Raw genomic sequence first — 19501 nt, forward strand, 5'->3', positions numbered from 1 at the left:
TGACTGTCTTGGAAGGAAAGCCTTTGTAGGTGGGACACTTAAGTTACTTGAATAAGTTGTACTGTTATACAGGGGCATCCTCCCTCTTTTTCACACATGCAGGCACGAGATTTGTCTTTTTTTTTTAATTTCTTACAAAATGGAGGTTAAAACATGGGGAGTTAGTATCTCCAAAGCAGCAAGTGGTCAGTTCTGCTAGGAAAATACACCTGACACCTACAGTAATCCCAACTGCATGGGGTCCCACATATTTCGCACCTTATCCTGTTTATTCCATTTGAAAAGTTCATTGTCTTAGGGCTTTGCATAGAGCACACTTTGCTTCTTCAGTCTCTCCAGAGAGAGCTGGAGCCTGAACAGACCAATGGGGCGTTGCAGTTTTCACAGTTCCTGTCTTCCTCTTAATTTTTAATACATATCAAGCTTTAAAGTATCTGTTTCATTAATATTGTATTTACAAGTGCGCAGTAAAAACTCAAAGGAGTCTAGTGTGAGCCTTGAATTATACGGTTAGTAGCTTTCCCTGTCCAAGGATGACACAACAGGCTCGTGTACCTGTCCAGAAGTCCCTCTGCATACCTCCCAGCCTAGGCACCTTTTACATGAAAGTATCTGTATTATCCCACATAAAACATTATTTTTGCACTGGTATTTTTCCAAGAGCCTTTAGACATTCACCCCCTTTCTAAAACAGGGAGAAAATGACCCTTCCTCCACAGAATTATCTCATCCTTCAGGTCCTGGCCCAACCATGTCTTGGGCCAGTGCTGAGGTGTTTTTTTTTTTCTGTCATGAAAGCAATGAGACATGCTCTAAGTGAGGTTCTTTCCAATTTAAGCCTTTTTTTCCCTGATACATTTACAGTGTCCTTGGTCCCCTGCTGCTTGATAAGGTCCCAGGCAAGACTATTCTACCTATCCTTATTACTGTATGATAGCCAGCATCCCGTCCACTCTTCTTCTTCTATGAAGCTCCTGAGTGTCGGTCGGTAATAAGTTATCTGTGTTAGTGCATCCCTCCTTTATATACGTAATATGTATTTTTCCAATTTAGCAGATACCACACTGGTTTTGGCTTTTTTTTCAGCACCAGATCCTCTGTTGCCTACTCCCCATCTCTTCCCCCACCCCCAAAGTAACTGGCCATAATGTTATTTTTCTAATTCTCATTTATTATACCTGGAATTTTGGGCATGACCCCAAACTTGCTTGATGTAATGTGTTCTGTAATGAAAACTGTACTCGCACTTGATTCCTAAGACTTACAGGACCATTTCAGATATTTCCTTAAGGTAACATCTAATTACAGCTTAGTCCAAAATGTTTGTTTCAGGCTCTGTTTCCCCTTGCTGCTCATTATAGCCTGCTAATGATGTGGATTTGGGGTTATTATACCACTGAAATCAGGAAGAAGGGAACAGAAAACAGCTGTGGATTTCCTCTTCTGTTGTCAAATGAACAGCACGTCAGTCCACCCCATGATCATAGAATAGGATCATAGAAAAGTTAGGGTTGGAAAGGAACTTAAGATCATCTAGTTCCAACCCCCCTGCCATGGGTAGGGACACCTCACACTAAACCATCTCACCCAAGGCTCTGTTCGATCTGGCCTTGAACATCACCAGGGATGGAGCATTCACAGCTTCCTTGGGCAACCAATTCCAGTGCCTCACCACCCTTACAGGAAATAATTTCTTCCTTACATCCAATCTAAACTTCCCCTGTTTAAGTTTTAACCTGTTACCCCTTGTCCTATCACTACAATCTCTAATGAAGAGTCACTCTCCAGCACCCTTATACGCCCCTTCAGATATTGGAAGGCTGCTATGCTTTCTCAGCCTATCTTCATACGGGAAGTGCTCCAGTCCCCTGATCATCCTTGTGTCCCTCTTTTAGACTTGTTCCAACAGTTCCACGTCCTTTTTATGTTGAGGACACCAGAACTGCACACAATTCTCCAGGTGAGGTCTCACGAGAGCAGAGTAGAGGGGCAGGATCACCTCCTTCGACCTACTGGTCACGCTCCTTTTGATGCAGCCCAGGATACTGTTGGCTTTCTGAGCTGCAAGCACACACTGAAGCCGGCTCATGTTCATTTTCTCATCGACCAACACCCCCAAGTCCTTCTCCGCAGGGCTGCTTTGAATCTCTTCTCTGCCCAACCTGTAGCTGTGCCTGGGATTGCTCCGACCCAGGTGTAGGACCTTGCACTTGGCATGGTTAAACTTCATGAGGTTGACATCAGCCCACCTCAGAAGCATGTCAGTGTCCCTCTGGATAGCATTCCTTCCCTCCAGCGTATCAACCAAACCACACAGCCTGGTGTCATAAGCAAACTTGCTGAGGGCGCACTCAATCCCACTGTTCATGTCACCAACAAAGATGTTGAACAAGGCCGGTCCCAACACCAATCCCTGAGGGACACCACTAGTTACTGGTCTCCGGCTGGATGTTGAGCCTTTGACCATAACTCTTTGCGTGTGGCCATCCAGACAGTTCTTTATCCATTGAGTGGTCCACCTATCAAGTCGATGTCTCTCCAATTTAGAGACAAGGATGTCATGTGGGACAGTGTCGAACGCTTTGTACAAGTCCAAGTAGATGACGTCAGATGCTCTACCGCTGTCCATCAGTTCCATAGCCCCATCATAGAAGGCCACCAAATTGGTCAGGCAGGATTTCCCCTTAGTGAAGCCATGCTGACTGTCACCAAGCACATGGGTGGACCTTTTTCAGAATCCCAGGTAATTCCTTGCACTCCTACTCCACAGCCCTGCCCAAATTTTTTCCCATTGTGGGTCTGGCTAGGTGTTTCTGCAATCTATTTCACATCCACCCTGTTCTCTACATCTTTTCCCAGAGCTGAAAATTTGCAAGGGTGTAGAAGCTGAACCAAGCTGATTACCTCATCAATAGAAAAAAAAGAAGTCTCCCTTTGCCTATAGGGTGTTTGGTGTAAAGCGGTCTTGATAAAGGCGCTCAGATCCAGTGCTGAAAAACTGGACCGCAAGGGATGCATGTAGGATGGACTGTTTGCTAAAACACTATTTTGAAGGCTGAAAAGTAGCAGGTACAAAGAGAAAGCAACAGGCTATTTTCCTTTGTGTTAGGTTCATGAGAAAATGCGGAAAAGATGACTGCTTAGTTGTAGCAGCAGTCTTGGTACTTAAGGACAGTTTTGAAAAAGAGTTAGAGATTAAAAACAGTTAACAGCGTTAGTTGATCTAGTTCTGCTATACTTGTGCTTTCGTAATTTAATCATGGACCTGTGCTGTACCTGTGGATGGAGGCAGCAAGGGAAAACGGGGTGTCTCTCAGCATGGTGCTGATGGCAGGAGTTGATTGCAGGGGACCACTGTAAGCATGAGCACTGCTGGTTCTGATGGTGCAGCACAGGCTCAAGCGTTGGGTATGTCCAAGTGGCCACCTCAGGAACATGAGGGACAGGTTTGTTGGCACCTTCAGACCATGATTGTCAAAAAGCACTCAGCTGAGACAGCCTTGTAAGCAAGCAGTAATAGCACGAAACAGCAATGTGACTTCAGCCTATTTTTAAGTGAGAGATAATACAGTAATTACTGTCTGTCTTTCGATGTGAGACAACTGTGAGAGAAAAAAGAAATCATCAAGAGCTATACGGTACTTTGTTAGTCTTCAGGTTTTCAAGTTGGGGCAGGGTGTGATATTTTTTTCCAGAGAAAAAGAACGGAAGTTATCTGTTAAAGAAAGGAGTGTTCTTGGTTTTGTTGGAGCTTGGGAGCAGCAGAAACAGAGAAAGTCTGTCACTAGTCTGAGGCAGTGCTTTGTTATAGGAAAATGCACTGATAGAGCTATGTATTAGCTGTTCAAGTTAACAGATAGGGGAACATTATCTTAATTTGTGGTAAAGCTTACTGTGTCTTAATGTTTGGGGTTTTAGGGTTGTTTTTTTTCCTCTTTGAGGAGATAAAAGGAGTAGGACTAAAGCCACCAGATTTCTTTGAAAATAGAAACTACTCCGGAATTCTCTTGCCTCATGCCTCAAGTGCTGTACTCCCACTGTAATGCTCAGAGTCATGGCTTGCAAACTAGACAGCAAGTTTAATAGTTTACTCCATTAACAGTCTTGCTATACAAACAGGAGTGTGTGTGCCTCTTGTCTTTTGGCTATGCACGTATATGCTTTTATGTCCCATCACACCCAAAGCACTGCAAATCATCCCCACCATGCTCAACCACAGAGGCCTCCTGGAGGGACATTTTGGTGGTCTATATTGCTGCTTCATTTGTCTGAAGGACAAGAAACATCAGGGAGCTGTAAGAGCAGCTTACTCCCTCTGTTTAATGAGGGAGAAGAGTTGGGAGCTGAGGGGAAATCAAGCACAAGCTGTGCCCTCACTAATGGGACATGGTCCCACAGTAGCTTAAGCCAGCAGACAGAGCTGGGTGCTGGTCACAGGGTCCACCCACAGCCGCAGACAAGATAAAGAGATGAACCATGTCTAGGGTCCAGCCCAGAGCAGCAGGAGATGTTGGCAGAGACAGGGCTGGAAACTGGGTTATAATCCAGATCCAAGCTCCAGGAGACAGACACAAGGCAAGCAGTGGGTGCTCAGGACCAAGCAGGGGTTGTAGGTCCCCAGGGTGTCATCAGGGCTATTAAGGCCTATCAAGGGTCATCATGATCCCAACAGCTGATGCAGGATTGGAGCCTAGGACCCCTGGCAGTTCTTACTACAGGATAGTGAGTCTTAAATATGAATTCATCCTTGTGGCCCTGAGGGTCTGTTCATGAGGGGGCATGCCTTTGCGTGTAAACCCCATCATAAAGTTACCACAAAGCTCTAAGTTCCCCAGTATTGGCACAACAGATATTATTCCTGGCTAGGAAAGCCATATTCATTCCCTGTTTGTTCCCGTGCAAATGAGCTGAAATGGGAAATGGAAATGGGCTATAGTTTGCCCCTGCCACTTGTTTTTTCTTCCCGAATGCACAAGTGTCATTGCTCGTCTCAGCTTCTAAGTAGCACTCCAGAATAAATACTTTATTTCCCTTTGCTTTATTATTTCTCCCTTGCGTTTTTATATCAACCACAAAGATTTAATCTGAAATGTACACAGGAAAAAGGGAAATTATTGCTACTGTTTTCAGAGATAATCAGTTTAATGTCAAATTCATGTGGATTTCTTCATAATGAACAGAACAAATTGAGCTCAAATTCAAACAGTGGGAATCTGAGTCAGAGAGGAAAATTAAAATGAAGAACATTAATATCCTGATTTCTAACCCAACCGAGACCTGATTGTTTCCTAAATGAAATCTTCCCTCAAATTCCTCCCGCCCACTCAAAAATATAATTAAGCTGTGATTTCCAGGCTGAAATTGTATCTGTGCTGTTAACTCAGCAGGAACAACTGTGTGTGTTGCAGGAAGTGTGGGTGAAGTTTTAAATTATCTTCAGGTGGCCATACTATCCTACATTTTTAGGAAGCAGTTATTTAGAAAACATGGTAGAAGGTGAAATTCCTCCTTTGGTAGAAGACTGTCGCTCCAGAAGATGGGAGCTGCAGGTTAGCGCTGGAGCAATGCAGTGAGTCAGGTTTGGGTCGATCTCCCCAAACCTTCCCTTAGGCCTCAGAGACAGGGGCTGCATCTTGATATTGCAAGATGAAGACACTTTGGTTTAGCTCTCTGCAGGGGTGGTGGGTGTCATGATCTGGACTTAACTTGGCAATACATCAGTGAAAACAGGGTATAGTTTGGTGTGATTAAAAGGACAGACAAGCAGAGGAGGTGAAAAGAGAAAGAAAAGGAAAGAGCAAAATGGAAAAAGGAAAATCAAGATTCCCCTGAGAATCTCAAGCCACATCCCTGATACACTTCAAAGAGTGATTGCTGCTCATTATAGCCGAATTTGTGATGCTGACCCTTTGCTGCCAGTAACTAGGTAAAGCAGAAAGCAGGTGGAGATTTGGACCATGGAAGTGCTACCGTTGTCATGTGTCTGTCTTTCTCAAGGTGCTGGTTCAGTCATTGATGGATTGATATGACCAGCGTGACAGTCAGATTTCTGCCAAATTTATGTTGCATATAAAACAAATAACAAGCAGCCAAGCTCTGGGAGAGGTGGAAATGCCTCTACTCATCTAGATAAGATATTCAAAGGGTGCCATCAACTGATCTATCACAATCTGTATAAACATTTCTTACCAGCTTTGAGTAACACCTATGGCTCTTGTGGTTTAAAGATACTGAATAGTAAATATTTTCTCTGGTTTCCTTCAATTTGTTTTGGTTTTATAGTTGCAGCAAACAGTGCTCCAGTTTCTCTTGTGATGTCAGTCAGTTTTCATGTCATGTCTTTCAGAGAAAGTTTTATGGTGTGAGGATTTTTCCATTTTAGCTTTGCAAGTTTTGGCTGTGTGAACATGCAAGTTGGCAGATGGAGTTAGTGATGACCACTGACATTTTTAAACATGTTTTCAAGTTTGCCAGATCACTTTTTTTTTCTTATATTCTTGTTCCTGCTGTGGTACTGGGTTTGGTACTGCAAGGGGTTAGTGCGACATACTCCAATATATATGCCAATATGCAAATCTTGTTTCATCATCATTGCTTTAAATCTATGATCTAAATCTAAGACACGGCACTTTCCTCCAGAGACTATACCTTTTGAAGACTGCTGAGAGGTGTTGATGCTTAACACTGTCCTTGCTACCATTGCAAAGTCAGTAGGGGCAAGGTGTTGCATGAACCTGAGGGATGTAGCAATCTCTGCTTCAAGCATCTCCTTTCCTTCCCAGTGGCTAGCAAAGCATTCAGTCCTGGGAAATTTAGTCTTTGTTTCAAGGGATTCAGTCCTGGAGCCTAGAGGCCTCCGGTTTGGCCACAAACAGCAAGAGCAATGCTAATTTCCTCCTGCCTCTGGAGTATGTTTAGAAGTTTGGTTTCTATTCCATTTCAGCCCAGGCTGCCTCTTGAGAGGGTGATAATGGTTTTTAGAGGTGTGTAAGTGCCTCCTATATGTTTAGTGGAAATCAGTGGTCGAGAAGCAGGGTGGGATTCCCTGGCAACATCTGTGTGGCATCATCCAGAGCTAGCATGCAGGCTGTTTTCTAGCATCTCATTCAGTCACAGTTTCTTGAGTGCTGTGGCTTCTGCTCTTCACCGGGGAGATTGGTGTTCAAGAGTGCTTGCTGTCCCAGCACCACGGATGCTTGTAGCAGTGCTCACAACACCAGGAGAGCCTGCAGGAGAAGTAGTGTGGACAATTTATATCAGAATTTTGAAATTTCCACTTTACCAAATGCAGGAGATTGTTCCTTCAATTCCCCATCTCACCGCCGCTGGCATTTTCCTGATGAAGCTATTTGAATTCATCCACCATGCCCTTCTGCTTATTCTGTTCCCTCTTGTAGCCCATATCTTCTCGTAACCTTATGGATACCCCTTCCTGGGGTCACTTGTCCAGATGGAGGGCATATTTGGAGGAAATAGTCCACATGCAATCGCACAGAATCATCTGCGAGGGATTGCTGTTTGCAAGCCATAAATATCTGCAACCATCTTAAACAACTGCTGGTTTGGCTAAATATCAGCATCTGACCTCAAAATGGCCCATCCTGATAATCACACATGAAGTAGAGAGAAATTTCAGGGGGATGACAGCAGAGTGTTTTCTGTTTGTAAGGGAAACTCAGCAGCCTTTCTTTTCTTTCTTTTTCCTTTTTTTTTTTCTTTTTTCCTTAAATCAGCCATACATTTGATGCCAGGAAAATTACAATTTTCTGCATTGAGGATCAAAACTTAGGGAATTTAGTTCCTATTTCTGCCTACGTGCAAAATGAATCCCATTGTCGATTGTCTTCTAGTTTATTTTGCCTCTCTGCAGACTAGAACTGAGTTAGCTGAGATTTGTTGCAGTGATTTCAGTGAGTGACGTGACATTCTTCCTTTGGGAGATATTATGAGCTGGCTTTGATTTTAGGATTGACAGCCATATAATTGGAAGTTCAGTCATTAGGTGGATCAGATTTAAAGAAGAAAAAGTAAGGGCAAGGCAATTTCTGAAATCAGAGCGGGCTTTGGGGAGTATTAGATCCAGCAGAGTATTGCTGCAGAGCAATTGTAATATGATGACTGTGAAGAAGGAAGAAAGAAAGCACGGCTGCTTGTATAGATTCCTACAAGTATGGTCTGATTTCTACCAGAGGCAGAGCTCTCCATGTCTTGGATAAAAGATCTAATGAGAAATAAGCATAAGCAGGAAAAATTAGGGATAATGCATATTTGTATAGTCAAGGTACCGTGAGGTATAAACCCTTGGAAGGGGATTGTGTTGGTAAAAAGAAATATCACATCCTGGGCCAATATTTCTGCTCCAGGCAGTTGAGAGGGAATCAGTGAGTAGGCAAATATTTATAAATTGGTGTAGAATAGCTGTGTGTTTTGAACCTAGTTTTTAGATTGTAATCCAGAGAGGTTTGTCATCTGAAATCATTGCAGAAGAAAGGAAAGAAAAAAGGGGCAAAGAAATTCTTTCCCTCCCCTGTCTCTGCATAAAAGCATGGGGTGTTTCATTTGGCAGAAGATAGCCCAGAGCTTAACAACCTCATTTGCTGAAACTCCATTTCACTGAAGTCAGTATTAATAGCTTCTCAATGAATAGATTAGATGCTGCAAGTGACAACAAACCTATTTGAAAGAAATTTAATAGGGAGGTTTATTGAAGTTTATTAACTGAATCCTGTTGGCTATTATAGGAACACAGCTCGATAAATCTAAATGTCAGAGCATTTGTTGGAGGGAACTAGGAAAAGATCTGAAAATACCTGTTGTCCTCCAGCAAATATGTGTGATTTCACTTTTCATAATTGCATTCATTGTTGAAATAAATTGCAAGTGAACACGGAAGACCAGAATTCCTTAAATACTTGAAAATTCTGCGTGTAACACAGAAAAGGACACTGCTGAATGCTGGTAAGGAAAATCACAAAGAACACTAGAGCTCAGACTCCTACAAACCTACTTTGAATAAATTTTCTTTCCCTGGGAGTGAAGTGAATAAGTAAGCTAATGCTAAGTGATACACAGAACCAGACAGAATATGCAAACTGAAATCAGGGCAGAGAGGCTACTCCAGTAACGTTTGAGTTCAGATGAGTTATTTGTTAGAGTACGGCAGCATGTGTTGTGGAGTTTTTTTAATGGACACTTAAGAGAGGATTCATTGCTAACCATACTGTTGATGTCTGAGCTAAACTGTACTCCTTGATAGATATCACAGTACCTTTAGGGAATGGTCCATGTACTCTCTGGCTATAGCTTGTCTCTGCAGGGTGGTCTGAATTCAAGTATATGAAGCGTGAGAAGCTGAGGGACTTGATTTATGATGGCTGTGAACAGCAAGATAAGTTGGGTGATTCGAGAAGAAGAGCAGGCAGGAGTACAGCACTGTGCCCTATTCCTGTGAGAAGAGAGCTGCATGCTTGGCATAATGGGGAGAAGATACATAGATGGTTGACCAAAAACACAGCAGTACATGCTTTTGGTATTGTTTGTTTCTTCTGAAAGCAAACAAAATAGAAGTCCAAAACCACTTACATTTTGGGACTGCTGGGTCAAAGGCAATAAAACATTCTGTTGCAACTCAGATGTGCTTTTTCTAAGTGATTTATTTTTATTTCTACTCTAGTGAAAAGATGACATCATATAAAAACGTCAAAGTCAGCTTTCCTACAAATAGTGCCCTTTTGGAACAAAAACCGAAACATTTCATTTGGAAAATCCTGATTTTTGTATGGACATTTTTAAAGCATTCAGCTGATTCACTAGTCCATTCAGTGTAATTTCTTAACTGGTTTGGTCCCCTTTCTCAGCAAAACTGTACATCCAGCACATCTGCTGGGAAATAGGGCAAATCTCATCCTCAGTGTGTTTCCACCTTGCTAAAATGCATGTAGCAGGATAGAGCTAATTTTGGCACGCAATTGCAAAGACCCAAACTCAAAGAAGAAGATACACGAGGATGTTATTACCTATGTGGACAGATGATGCCAGCTAAAGGAGCACTGCTCAAGCCATTTCAGCCTGGTAGAGCCAGACTAAATGACATCATTTTTCAGAAGGTCTGGAGGAGCAGTTGGATCCATTTCCCACCCTGTTCAGTAGACCATGCAGATGATTCAAGTTAACGTAAATGCCTTTGTGTGGCTTTGTCAGCCAGCTGCCTACAAAAGATTAATTGATTTTTTTTCCTGAATGATGTAGTCCAGGGTCTGGCAACATGTGCTTGTCGTCATCATTTTTATCGTTTGCTTTCAGTGAGTGAATAAATCACACTTTTGTTTAACAAGGTGCAGTTTTCCCTTACAGTCATAACAGCAAATTCTTTCAAAAATTATTTCTATGTTCAGTGTTGTCCTGCATCAAGGACATCAATTTATGTGTTAGAAAGAGAAGAAAAAGGTACCATTTGGTTGCATGCTGTCATTAAAATGATGCCTACTTTCACAGGCACACAAAGCAGCTAACTGTAGTTATCTGAATCTTCTCTGTGTGGTTACAGTAATGGTAAAAAATGTGGGATTTTTGTTTTCTTTGCCCTGTTTAGTTTCCCTGTCAGATTTTCTCAGTTTGCAAGTCAAAAGTGCAACTCTCCAGAGCTTCCCCTGAGATCCTATGCATCCTGAGGATGCACAGGCTGTGCTTCTCATAGCCTTTCAAATCTGGTCAGAAAGGACAGATCTTTGGTAACTGAATCATGAGGATCCCCTGTGCTGTGAAAGGGACAGGATCATATGCATGTTACCCAGCTTTCTGTTAAAGCATCGTTCCTTTCTCCTCATGATCACAATCTGTAAATCCTTCACTTGAGGAAATCCAGCATCAGGAAACCTTGAACTGAGCACTGGCATTGCCAGAAACCTAAATTTGAATGTAATTTTGGGTATCAGAGCTGGCCTAGTAGCTGTGTTTTGCAGTGAAGTTTAATCTTTCGTTAAATATCAGTGGAAACAAGGGGACTTGGAACTGTAATTATACTGGTGTGCTTGTAGGGAATATTTTTTTATAACTACGATTTCTGCTCTTAAATGTTTGCTGGTTGTGATGATCTCATCACACAGAAGAAGGAGATGCCCAGGTGAACTTGTGGGTCTGAAGCCTCATTTTTTTTCCAGCCCCAAATTCATGCTCCAACATGTACACAGCATGATAGGGAAATAGAAATGGAGTGCATTTGCTGTCAGGAGCGTATCTTCAACTAGCAGAACTGAAGGTGTTTCAACACAGCCTAATTGAAGGCAGTCACCCTAACTAAAACAAATAAAGTGGTGGCTGTGTGCTGAGCTCAGATGCTTCAGGAGATGGAAAAGGAGGAATTTGTGTTGGGAGTGTTATTGCTGAAGTGTAGGGAATCAAGGATGCCACAGGGCTGTGAGATTTGCTGGGATAAATATGTGTCTCACCACAGATGCTGAGAGCCAAGGATCCAGCCATAAGTGAATAAATAAAAATAAGTGATGAACAACTGCTGCTTGCTGAGGATATTAAGCACATCACCAACACTGAGCCAGACACTGCCAAGGGTCACATCTTGAGAGTACTCTGCTGGAGAGGAGATTCAAAGTAGTTGATGGACACCTGCAGTGCTGCTCTTTCTGCTTTTTGGGTCCCCAGATACGTATTGACCCTTGGATTCAGAACTTGAGCATCCAGCCTTTGCTGCACACCCACATAGGGGGCTGCAGAATGCGCTTCTCCTTTCTCTTGTGGTATTTTGGGAAAGCATGCTGCTTTGATATCATGCTTGCTTTACTGAGTTTTTGTTGGCTGTTTATTACCAAGGCCATTTCATGCAAAGAGGGTCATAGTTTGGTAGTCTGCCTTCTCCTTCTGCTTATGCCTCATCTGCAGACCTAATCTGCTCATCCTAATAGTCCTGTTGGTTGCTATAGCAATGATAAAATGTTATGAAAAAGGCAGAATAATTCTTAAGTGGATGGCTGGTCTTCTTTCTCCCTCCCAGGAAGGAGAAACCCAATAATGGGAATTTGTTTGGTGTGTTACTGTTTTACCTAAAGCTTTAACTGTAGGCTTTTTGGAGCCTGAATGCAGTCCTTCTCTCTCAGCATCCTTTGAGGCTGGGAATGTTGCAACTCCAAAGCAGTTAGGGAAGAACAAGGACCCAAATTAATGAAAACAGGGTACATATCCTTTTGGTTTTAAGATGCCAAAGGTAATATTTATTGTGACCTGCAGACAGTGTGAAGTTTGCCATGGCCAGCCCATCCTGATGGGAATGTGCTGCAGGGCGCTTAGGGCACTGTTTGGTTTCTGAAAGTATTGAAAGATAGCTGAATATGTTAGCTGTGGGTTTGGATTGAGTTTGCATCAGGAAAATTACTCAGCACTACCATCAAAAGTGGTATTTTGATAAGTAAATTTAAAAATTTTAACACCTTTAGCAATCCAGAGAGAAGGCAGCAGAAGATGCAGTGCTTTTGTTTAGTAGCTGTGTATAGGAATGAGTGACTGTTTTGTTCCACCAAGCTTCCTCTTTTACACACCTGAGAGAACAAAAAATTACTTATTCTATGTTTTCAACTTTTTTCCAAGTTTATAGTCAGGATCATATATCTGTGAAAAAAAAAGTTGTCAGAAACAGTTTAGTTTTTAACAGCCAGAAAGAGCCAGTTTTGTGCTATTTTTGCGCACTTCAGAGCCCATCACCCTGGTGAACATGGGCAAGCAAAGCATTAAGTGTTGACACAGATTGGTCCCTTCTCTTCTCTTGTCTTGCTGTGAAAGCATCCCCTATGTGAAACAGCTCAACCTTCCCAGCTGTAGTAGAATCAGCTTGTTCCTGCCTGCTAGGGATCAATATCAGGCCAGGATATATTGAGTGAGACGCTCTTTCTGGCAGTTGCCATTTAAAAATGCCTCAAGCTAAATCATTCAGGACCATGTGGGCAGGTATATTCTTGTCCATATTAAATCTCAAATGGACTTGGTTGGAGATTGGGTTAAATCTCAAATGGGAGGATTATATCACTTCTGAATTTATGTCTGGCATTAACTCTGGACATTCCTGTTACCTGAATAAGAGTCCCTTTTTGAATCTTTTATATCCTGGTTTGATTAAAACCTATTAGTTAAACTCAGGTTTGCCTAGTTAAGCATTCATATAATGTTTTCTTACAGGAGACAGCTTTGTTTCCTTATTTCCAAACACAGCAGCTCATCTTGCTTTCCATCAACATAAACAAAAATATCAGGTGAGAGAAAACTAGCCTTTTTTTCCAGCTGCATGTGTTGGGGAGCCTCCCTGGCATGCAGCCCCTCATACAGTGCTGCCTTCTATTTTGTCCTGTGCTCAAAAGCCTGATTAAGTGATACAGTAAGGCCATATGCCTGGGGCTGAGAAAGGCTGGGGGAGGATGAGGGAGAGGCGGGAGAGCAGTTTACCCTCTCCTCTACCTGCACAGACATGGAGAAACACCATCCCAGGAAATGGAACCAGGCCAACATTCAAGCACCACTGGAGACAGGTCCAGAGGCCTCCATCTAGCCTTAGGTTTGGCCAGATTATTATTTGATTTTTTTTAAATAATTAGTAGGTGTGAGCTTTCAGAGAGTTTTTCACTAAGGGGATCTGTACCAGCCAGAGACCCTTGGGGCTTATATATCCTCAGCAACTCCATTCAAGGCAAACAAAGAAAAAAAAAAGAAAAGAAAAAAGAAGAAAGAAAAATCAGTTAATGAGTTGCAGAGAAGAGATTGTACCCAGACACCCACATGCCTTGGAAAGACTGACTCTGCCTTTCCACAGGGCCACCTCTACCCCTAAAAGAGGTAAATAGGGTCTCCATGCCGCAGCCATTGGTGAAGGCATCCCTGCCAGGATTGCTGCATATGGGGACTGGCTTTTTGGTTGGTTGTTTGGGCTGAGGATATCAGGCACTGGTGACAGCCAGGTATCATGGGCCCTCTGACAGCCCTCTCCTGACTATCTCTAGTTGCCCTGCCAAAGACTTACTTTCCTGGTGGAAAGTTTTTGTCTTAACAATTTAGCACTGGAGGTAAAAGCCATGGTGTGCCCTTAAGTATTGCTGCTCTAGGTCTCTACAAATGATAGTGGGAATAGTCTTGGAGATCATTTTTGATTGGGTTGTCTCTTTGGATCGCAGAGGAGATTTCGAGCAAAGGCTTAATGGGTCATGTCAAAGGTGGGGAGAAGGCTTTCCTTCATAGGTTGATGCTTGCAAAGGAATCAAGGTACGTCTTGGCAGTCACTTGCCAAGCTGTGATGATCCTGAAAAACACAAGTCCAAAGGTTGCAGCTCCAAGGGATAAACTGAAGCAGGAGGACAACTGCTGGCTGAGTGCTTGGAAAAGACAGCAGAGAGGTCGAGGAGTAGGGAAACAGGGTGATTACAGGGAAATGGAGAGTCTTGAAATATGTGTGGCTGCTCTTGCTCCTGTTCAAAGTGCCTGATAGAGCTGTGGTGCTCTTGCCTTCAAGGATGGATTTGAGTGTTTGTGGATCTTCTTGATGGTGGTACCTGAGCAGTAGCTGAAGTGAGACTTGTACTCTTAAACCTGAAAATATTCTATCCTCTGATACGTGCCAAGAGCCTTTGGAGTGTCTGCATTCTCCATATTTTTAATTCTGCTTTTCGACTGTAGTTGTGTTGCAAAGGGCCAATATAAGTTATCCTAGCCAATAGTGGGAGTCGAATGTGCTGGTTTCTGTTAGTCATTATTTTTTTTCATTCATCTGGCACCTTGCAGAGAGTTTTTGCCCCCACATTGTGTAGGCTGCCGTCTTACTTTCTTTTTTTGTAGCAAGCATGTGAGCATAGCCTCGCTTACACTCCAAGCGACTGAGGAACCACCATAAATGTAGCTTATCTGCTTTCTAATACATTTTCTTTTGCATTGGTTTGGATTTGTGCATTGTCAGTAACATCTGTTCTGCTTTAGTGGCACACAGTTTTCCAAGTCTAATTAGCTGGCTGCTTGTAATCAGGACTATTTCAACTGTTGTCATTCTGAATGTTCTTTTTCCCTTTTTTTTAATACCACATTTGCCTGATTGACCGTTTTTGTTGTTTTGTTTTGTTTTTTTTCTCTGTCTTTCTATTGGGCTGCTCCAGGAGCCATGGCTAATCATCTTATAACCAATGCTCTGCTTCGTCCTCATGGCACTAACAACCCTTATAATACATTGCTCGGGGAAACGGCGGTCTATAACAACCCTTCTGTCAGCATGTACAACGCACAAGGTGTGCTGGAGTTTCTCTCTAATTTTTCTAGTGAGAATTCCATTTTCTGTGGCTTATTTTGGCCCATTGCTTTCTTTTTTTTCTTCCTTTTTTTTTTTTTTTTTTTTTTCCTTCCCCATGCACACACACTGTTGTTTCTTTTGGGTTTTTTTTTTGGAACTGGGCACAAAAAAAGATCCCCTTCCTTTCATTTCGATGCATCTTTCCGTATTTTGGAGGCTTTTTTTTCATGAGCAATCAAATTCACTTTGAGAGACCCTTGTCAGTTCTACTCAAAGAATTCATAGTGGGTTTGATTTTGGTTTTTGTTTTGTTTTCTTTTTTCCCTCAACCTCCTCTCTTTTGTTTTGTTTTGGTCTTGTGTGTGTATTCTGTTGGATGTATCCATTCACTGTTATCAGCACATTTCCCTGTTAAACCATTCATTTCAGAAACAGGAACACCTTTGAAGGTAAGTGAAGCTAAAATGGCCTTTGCCACCAAAGCTACTCTCATTTGAAATGGCATAAAGAAATGTGGTCAGCTGCACACTGGCTTGTACAAAAAAAAAAAAAAAAAAAAGCAAAATAAAGGAAAACTGCTCTTGATCTCTAAGAAAAATAATAGCTGAAGTGAGAAACATGGGTCACCTCCAAGGAGCAGAGCTTAGTTATTGTGAGAAATGTTTTGCCGTTTGCATTAATACATTTTATATGTGCTACTAGAAAGAAATAAAAAAAAAGAAGAGATTAGAAGAGGCATAGGGAAACTAGAAGCTCTTGCATAGCTTCCTTTCAGCAATGGAAAATAAACGAGTCAGTTGTAGGTAATGCAGGTTTCTGTTGTAGAAATCAGTCTCTTGTCAGCTCCATGTTTGTCTCTGCTCAGGCTGTGGGAAGGGACCATGTTTGTAAGCTGATGTCCTAATGCTTCTGTGAAGGAGAGGCAGATGCATTTAAGCAGGACCTGAGGAGGAGCTGGGGAGTATGGAGCTCTGCCAGCTCCCATCTCTTGGTGGCTCCATCTTGCTCTGCCACTTCCATGGGACTGCTAAATTTTTCTTTGGCTTACTTGCAAGGTGGCTGAATCACTACAGAGTAACACTGCTTTCAAGCGCAAGTATGTCAGTACTCTGTCATCTGTCTGCTCCCAGTGAAGGCATCCCTTTCCAGTAAAGGACCTCTAAGGAGGGGAAAATAATGATGGTTACAACGCAAGCAAGAAAACGCACTTTGTATTTTATGGCAGCGTATTGTTTACAGTAGAAATAGATACTGAACTGTATCACCTGGGTATTTTCATTCAAAGCACAAGGAAAGCACATGTGTTTGACCTTTTTACTGTTCATTAATTTCCTAAACTATGGTACCTTGGTGCAGTAAATTTGCTTCCAAGAACACTTTTTTTTAAAAAGGGCTACTGTTAAACATGGAATGCTCTGAATTTTAAGAACTTCAGTGTACTGCAGATGTTGAAATAAGCTTTGATGTTCTGCATAGTTTCTTGCATGACAACATTGAGGTTTGGGGGGCTTTTAAATCAGGTGGCAACAGGTAATGCTGGGTCAGAATTTAGGCTTAAGAGAAGTCCTGATTTTCAGGTTTGGGTGCCTCAACCAAGCCCACATGATTTGGGTAAGAATGTGACAAAAATGTTTAATGTGCATTTTAATAATCTTGTGTTTTTCTAATTTTTAAGGATAAATTCTGATACAGTTACTTGAGCTAACATTTTATTCCACAGTAGAGTGTAATTATTTTGCAAGTGCTATTCAGTGAAACACAGCCAGATGGATAACCAAGAAACCTACCCAGGCTTCATCCTTACGAGATGAAGAAAGAGAGTGGGACCAGTACTGATCCCATTGACTGATCCTCTGGAGCTTTTCTATTGACTTCAGAGGGGGCAGAACCCAAGCCATTCTTTTTAGGAGGCTGCAAGCTAAATAATTACCACAGAACTGGTATAGCTATTGCTTTGCAAACTGGTTACTGTCCCTGGACAACTACAAACACTGAACAGACGAAATCCTGAAGCACAAATGAAGGTTAACAAAACCAACCAGGCCCTAATGGCCTCACAGAAGTTCTTTGGGATTTAAGGATGCTGCACCGGCAGGCATGCTAAAGCAATTATAGTGCATTGTAAAAGTAGAGGCTGTCACCACCGCTGGGTGTGCCTTGGCTGGGATCAGCATGTGGTGAGGTCATCTCTAGCTAACATCATCCAACTAACTCATTTCCACATCACTAAGGCTATGATTTTTTTTGTACCTGCATCTACCAGTTCTGGTGATAGCCACTGACAAAGACAAGACACTATAAGAAATCTGGGGCCTGATCTGATCCAGTCCTTCCTTTCCTCTCTCCCCAATTATGTGTTTTAAGATACCTTCTGCTCAAGCTGAAGCTGCCTGTGGAGCAGAAGACCTAAGAATAAACCTTGGGAACACACAGGGAATCAGCCCTTAAAAGGCCAAAGTCCCATTTTCCAGTGGCAAAAGGGATTCCTCGATAGACACAGAGTGTAGAGGTTGAAGGCAATGGTAGGTGAGGAGTCTGACACTCTGCAGAACGTGCCAAACACTCACTGCTGTTGGCAGCTGATGGATGTCCGCTGACTCGGTCTCTCAAACACAGGAGTTTCTTGAAATGGCCTAACTGCTTTCATGAGATTTAATTTTAAGAGAAAACGTCAGTCCTGTTAGAGAGCTCTGCTTAAACTCCAATATGCCATAGGTCGTTGCAAGGTGGGAAGCTAAGAGTTTTCACTGGCTCTTCATCTTCATCCCTGGCTCTTCATGTTTTAACCTTTTCTTCTCAATATCTTCATTTAGCAATGCCATTATTCAGGCTACTATTCCTCTTACTTTTTTTTCTGCAAAGTCTATGTTGTTTGCCATGTGTTCAATTAAAAAAAGAGCAGACTTATCAAAGTCTATAAAATGCCAGCAGCCCTGTGATGAGCAAAGTCATACTCTTACAAAGCACTGTTGCAAAGGATGGACGGCAAAACATTTTTAGTAAGGAAAAGGATTTAGTTTTCAAATTCTGAGGGTTTATTATAACTAACAGTAAGTAAAGCCTTTCATTTTAAGACTTTGGAAGTGATGTTGACAGTGCCCGTCTTTTCACGCATGACCGTTGCCAGCTTTAGACTTTTGTTATATTTCCAGGCATTATTTCTTGATTTGTGTTGCACAGTGAATGTTTTATAATGGCATTGGAAAACGTTTCAAATGTGAATTTTTTTAATAAAAATGTAGTCTATTGAATATTGCGCGTAAAATAATTTTCTGTCTAAAATGTCAATATTTTTTACCTGAAATAAACCATGTAACAAATTCGTGTATTCTGGGCAGTGGAAATTATTTCTGTTAACTCTTTTTTCTGCACATCATCAATTTGCTTTTTACTCATGTTTCTCCTACTGTCGCTGTAAGCTTACTTGTTGTTTTTTCTTTCCTTTTCTTCATGCTGTCGTTTAGAGCCCTACAGAGAGACAAGTATGGGAGTAAAGCTAAACATTGCATATCAAATGTAATTTTTTTTAGTTCACTTTTATTGCATCACATATAGATGACGTAGCTAATAAAGGAAATTCATCTCAGTTTTGAAATCAAAAGAATATGAATATACATGTATATATACGTGTATGTGTGTGTATGTGTGTATATATATGTATGTGTATACATATATATATATATGAGATTAGATGATGCTTTCTTTGTTTATTTCTTGGTTTTGTGGTATATTTTACCCAGTGTAGTTTCTCATATAATTTTGTGTATGCTTTTTTTTACACTTCACATTTTTATTTGCAAGGTCATGGCATTTTTATATGGTGTGTTTCATTGCGGACCTCACTCTGTTCTTACCTGTGATGCCTCCATTTTATTTCTCCACCAATCCCCAGATCTATGCATTGGCAGCAGAAGCACAGCACTCAGCACCTCAATGCATATGTCACTCAACACAACCATCAGACAGATGCTATTGTACCCATCACCCATTACCTACAGTTCCCCCCCAGGTGCACACTTTTCATTTTTCTTCAAGCATTGTGACACAGTTGGAGAGTTTCCACCGTGAAAATCAGCAGCTTTGCTCTATGTCTGTGATGGCTAGTTTACTTTTTGGCATAGCTCCCTCATTTGCTGGGAAACTCAAGATATGGCAGCACCCTCTAAGCTTCAGAAACCTAAAAGGTGACAGACACATTCAGGGCATTTCACTCAAAAGCAAGAAGAAAGCCTG

The 19501-nt window shown here is 41.9% G+C and overlaps 1 protein-coding gene across 24 annotated transcripts in view; it reads left to right on the plus strand.

Annotated features, from left to right (window-relative positions):
- ADGRL3 (adhesion G protein-coupled receptor L3) overlaps positions 1-19501 on the plus strand; it is a 515386-nt gene that overhangs the window by 485217 nt on the left and 10668 nt on the right. For 10 of the 24 annotated variants that reach the window (XM_061379988.1, XM_061379993.1, XM_061379997.1 and 7 more), the window contains 2 exons: positions 15138-15266; positions 18733-18750. The exons of 4 other annotated variants lie outside the window; for them this stretch is intronic. In XM_061379988.1, the coding sequence (XP_061235972.1) occupies positions 15138-15266; positions 18733-18750 (147 nt within the window). Of the gene's footprint in view, positions 1-13182; positions 13257-15137; positions 15267-18732; positions 18785-19501 lie in introns of all 24 variants that reach the window. 10 more of the 24 variants (XM_061380007.1, XM_061379994.1, XM_061379998.1 and 7 more) reach the window with 5 other exon arrangements.

The sequence above is a fragment of the Neopsephotus bourkii genome, unplaced genomic scaffold, assembly GCF_033783945.1.
Source record: "Neopsephotus bourkii isolate Nb327-2 ecotype Australia unplaced genomic scaffold, CSIRO-AGI_Nbou_v1 NB_1781, whole genome shotgun sequence".
NCBI classification, from domain to species: Eukaryota; Metazoa; Chordata; class Aves; order Psittaciformes; family Psittacidae; genus Neopsephotus; species Neopsephotus bourkii.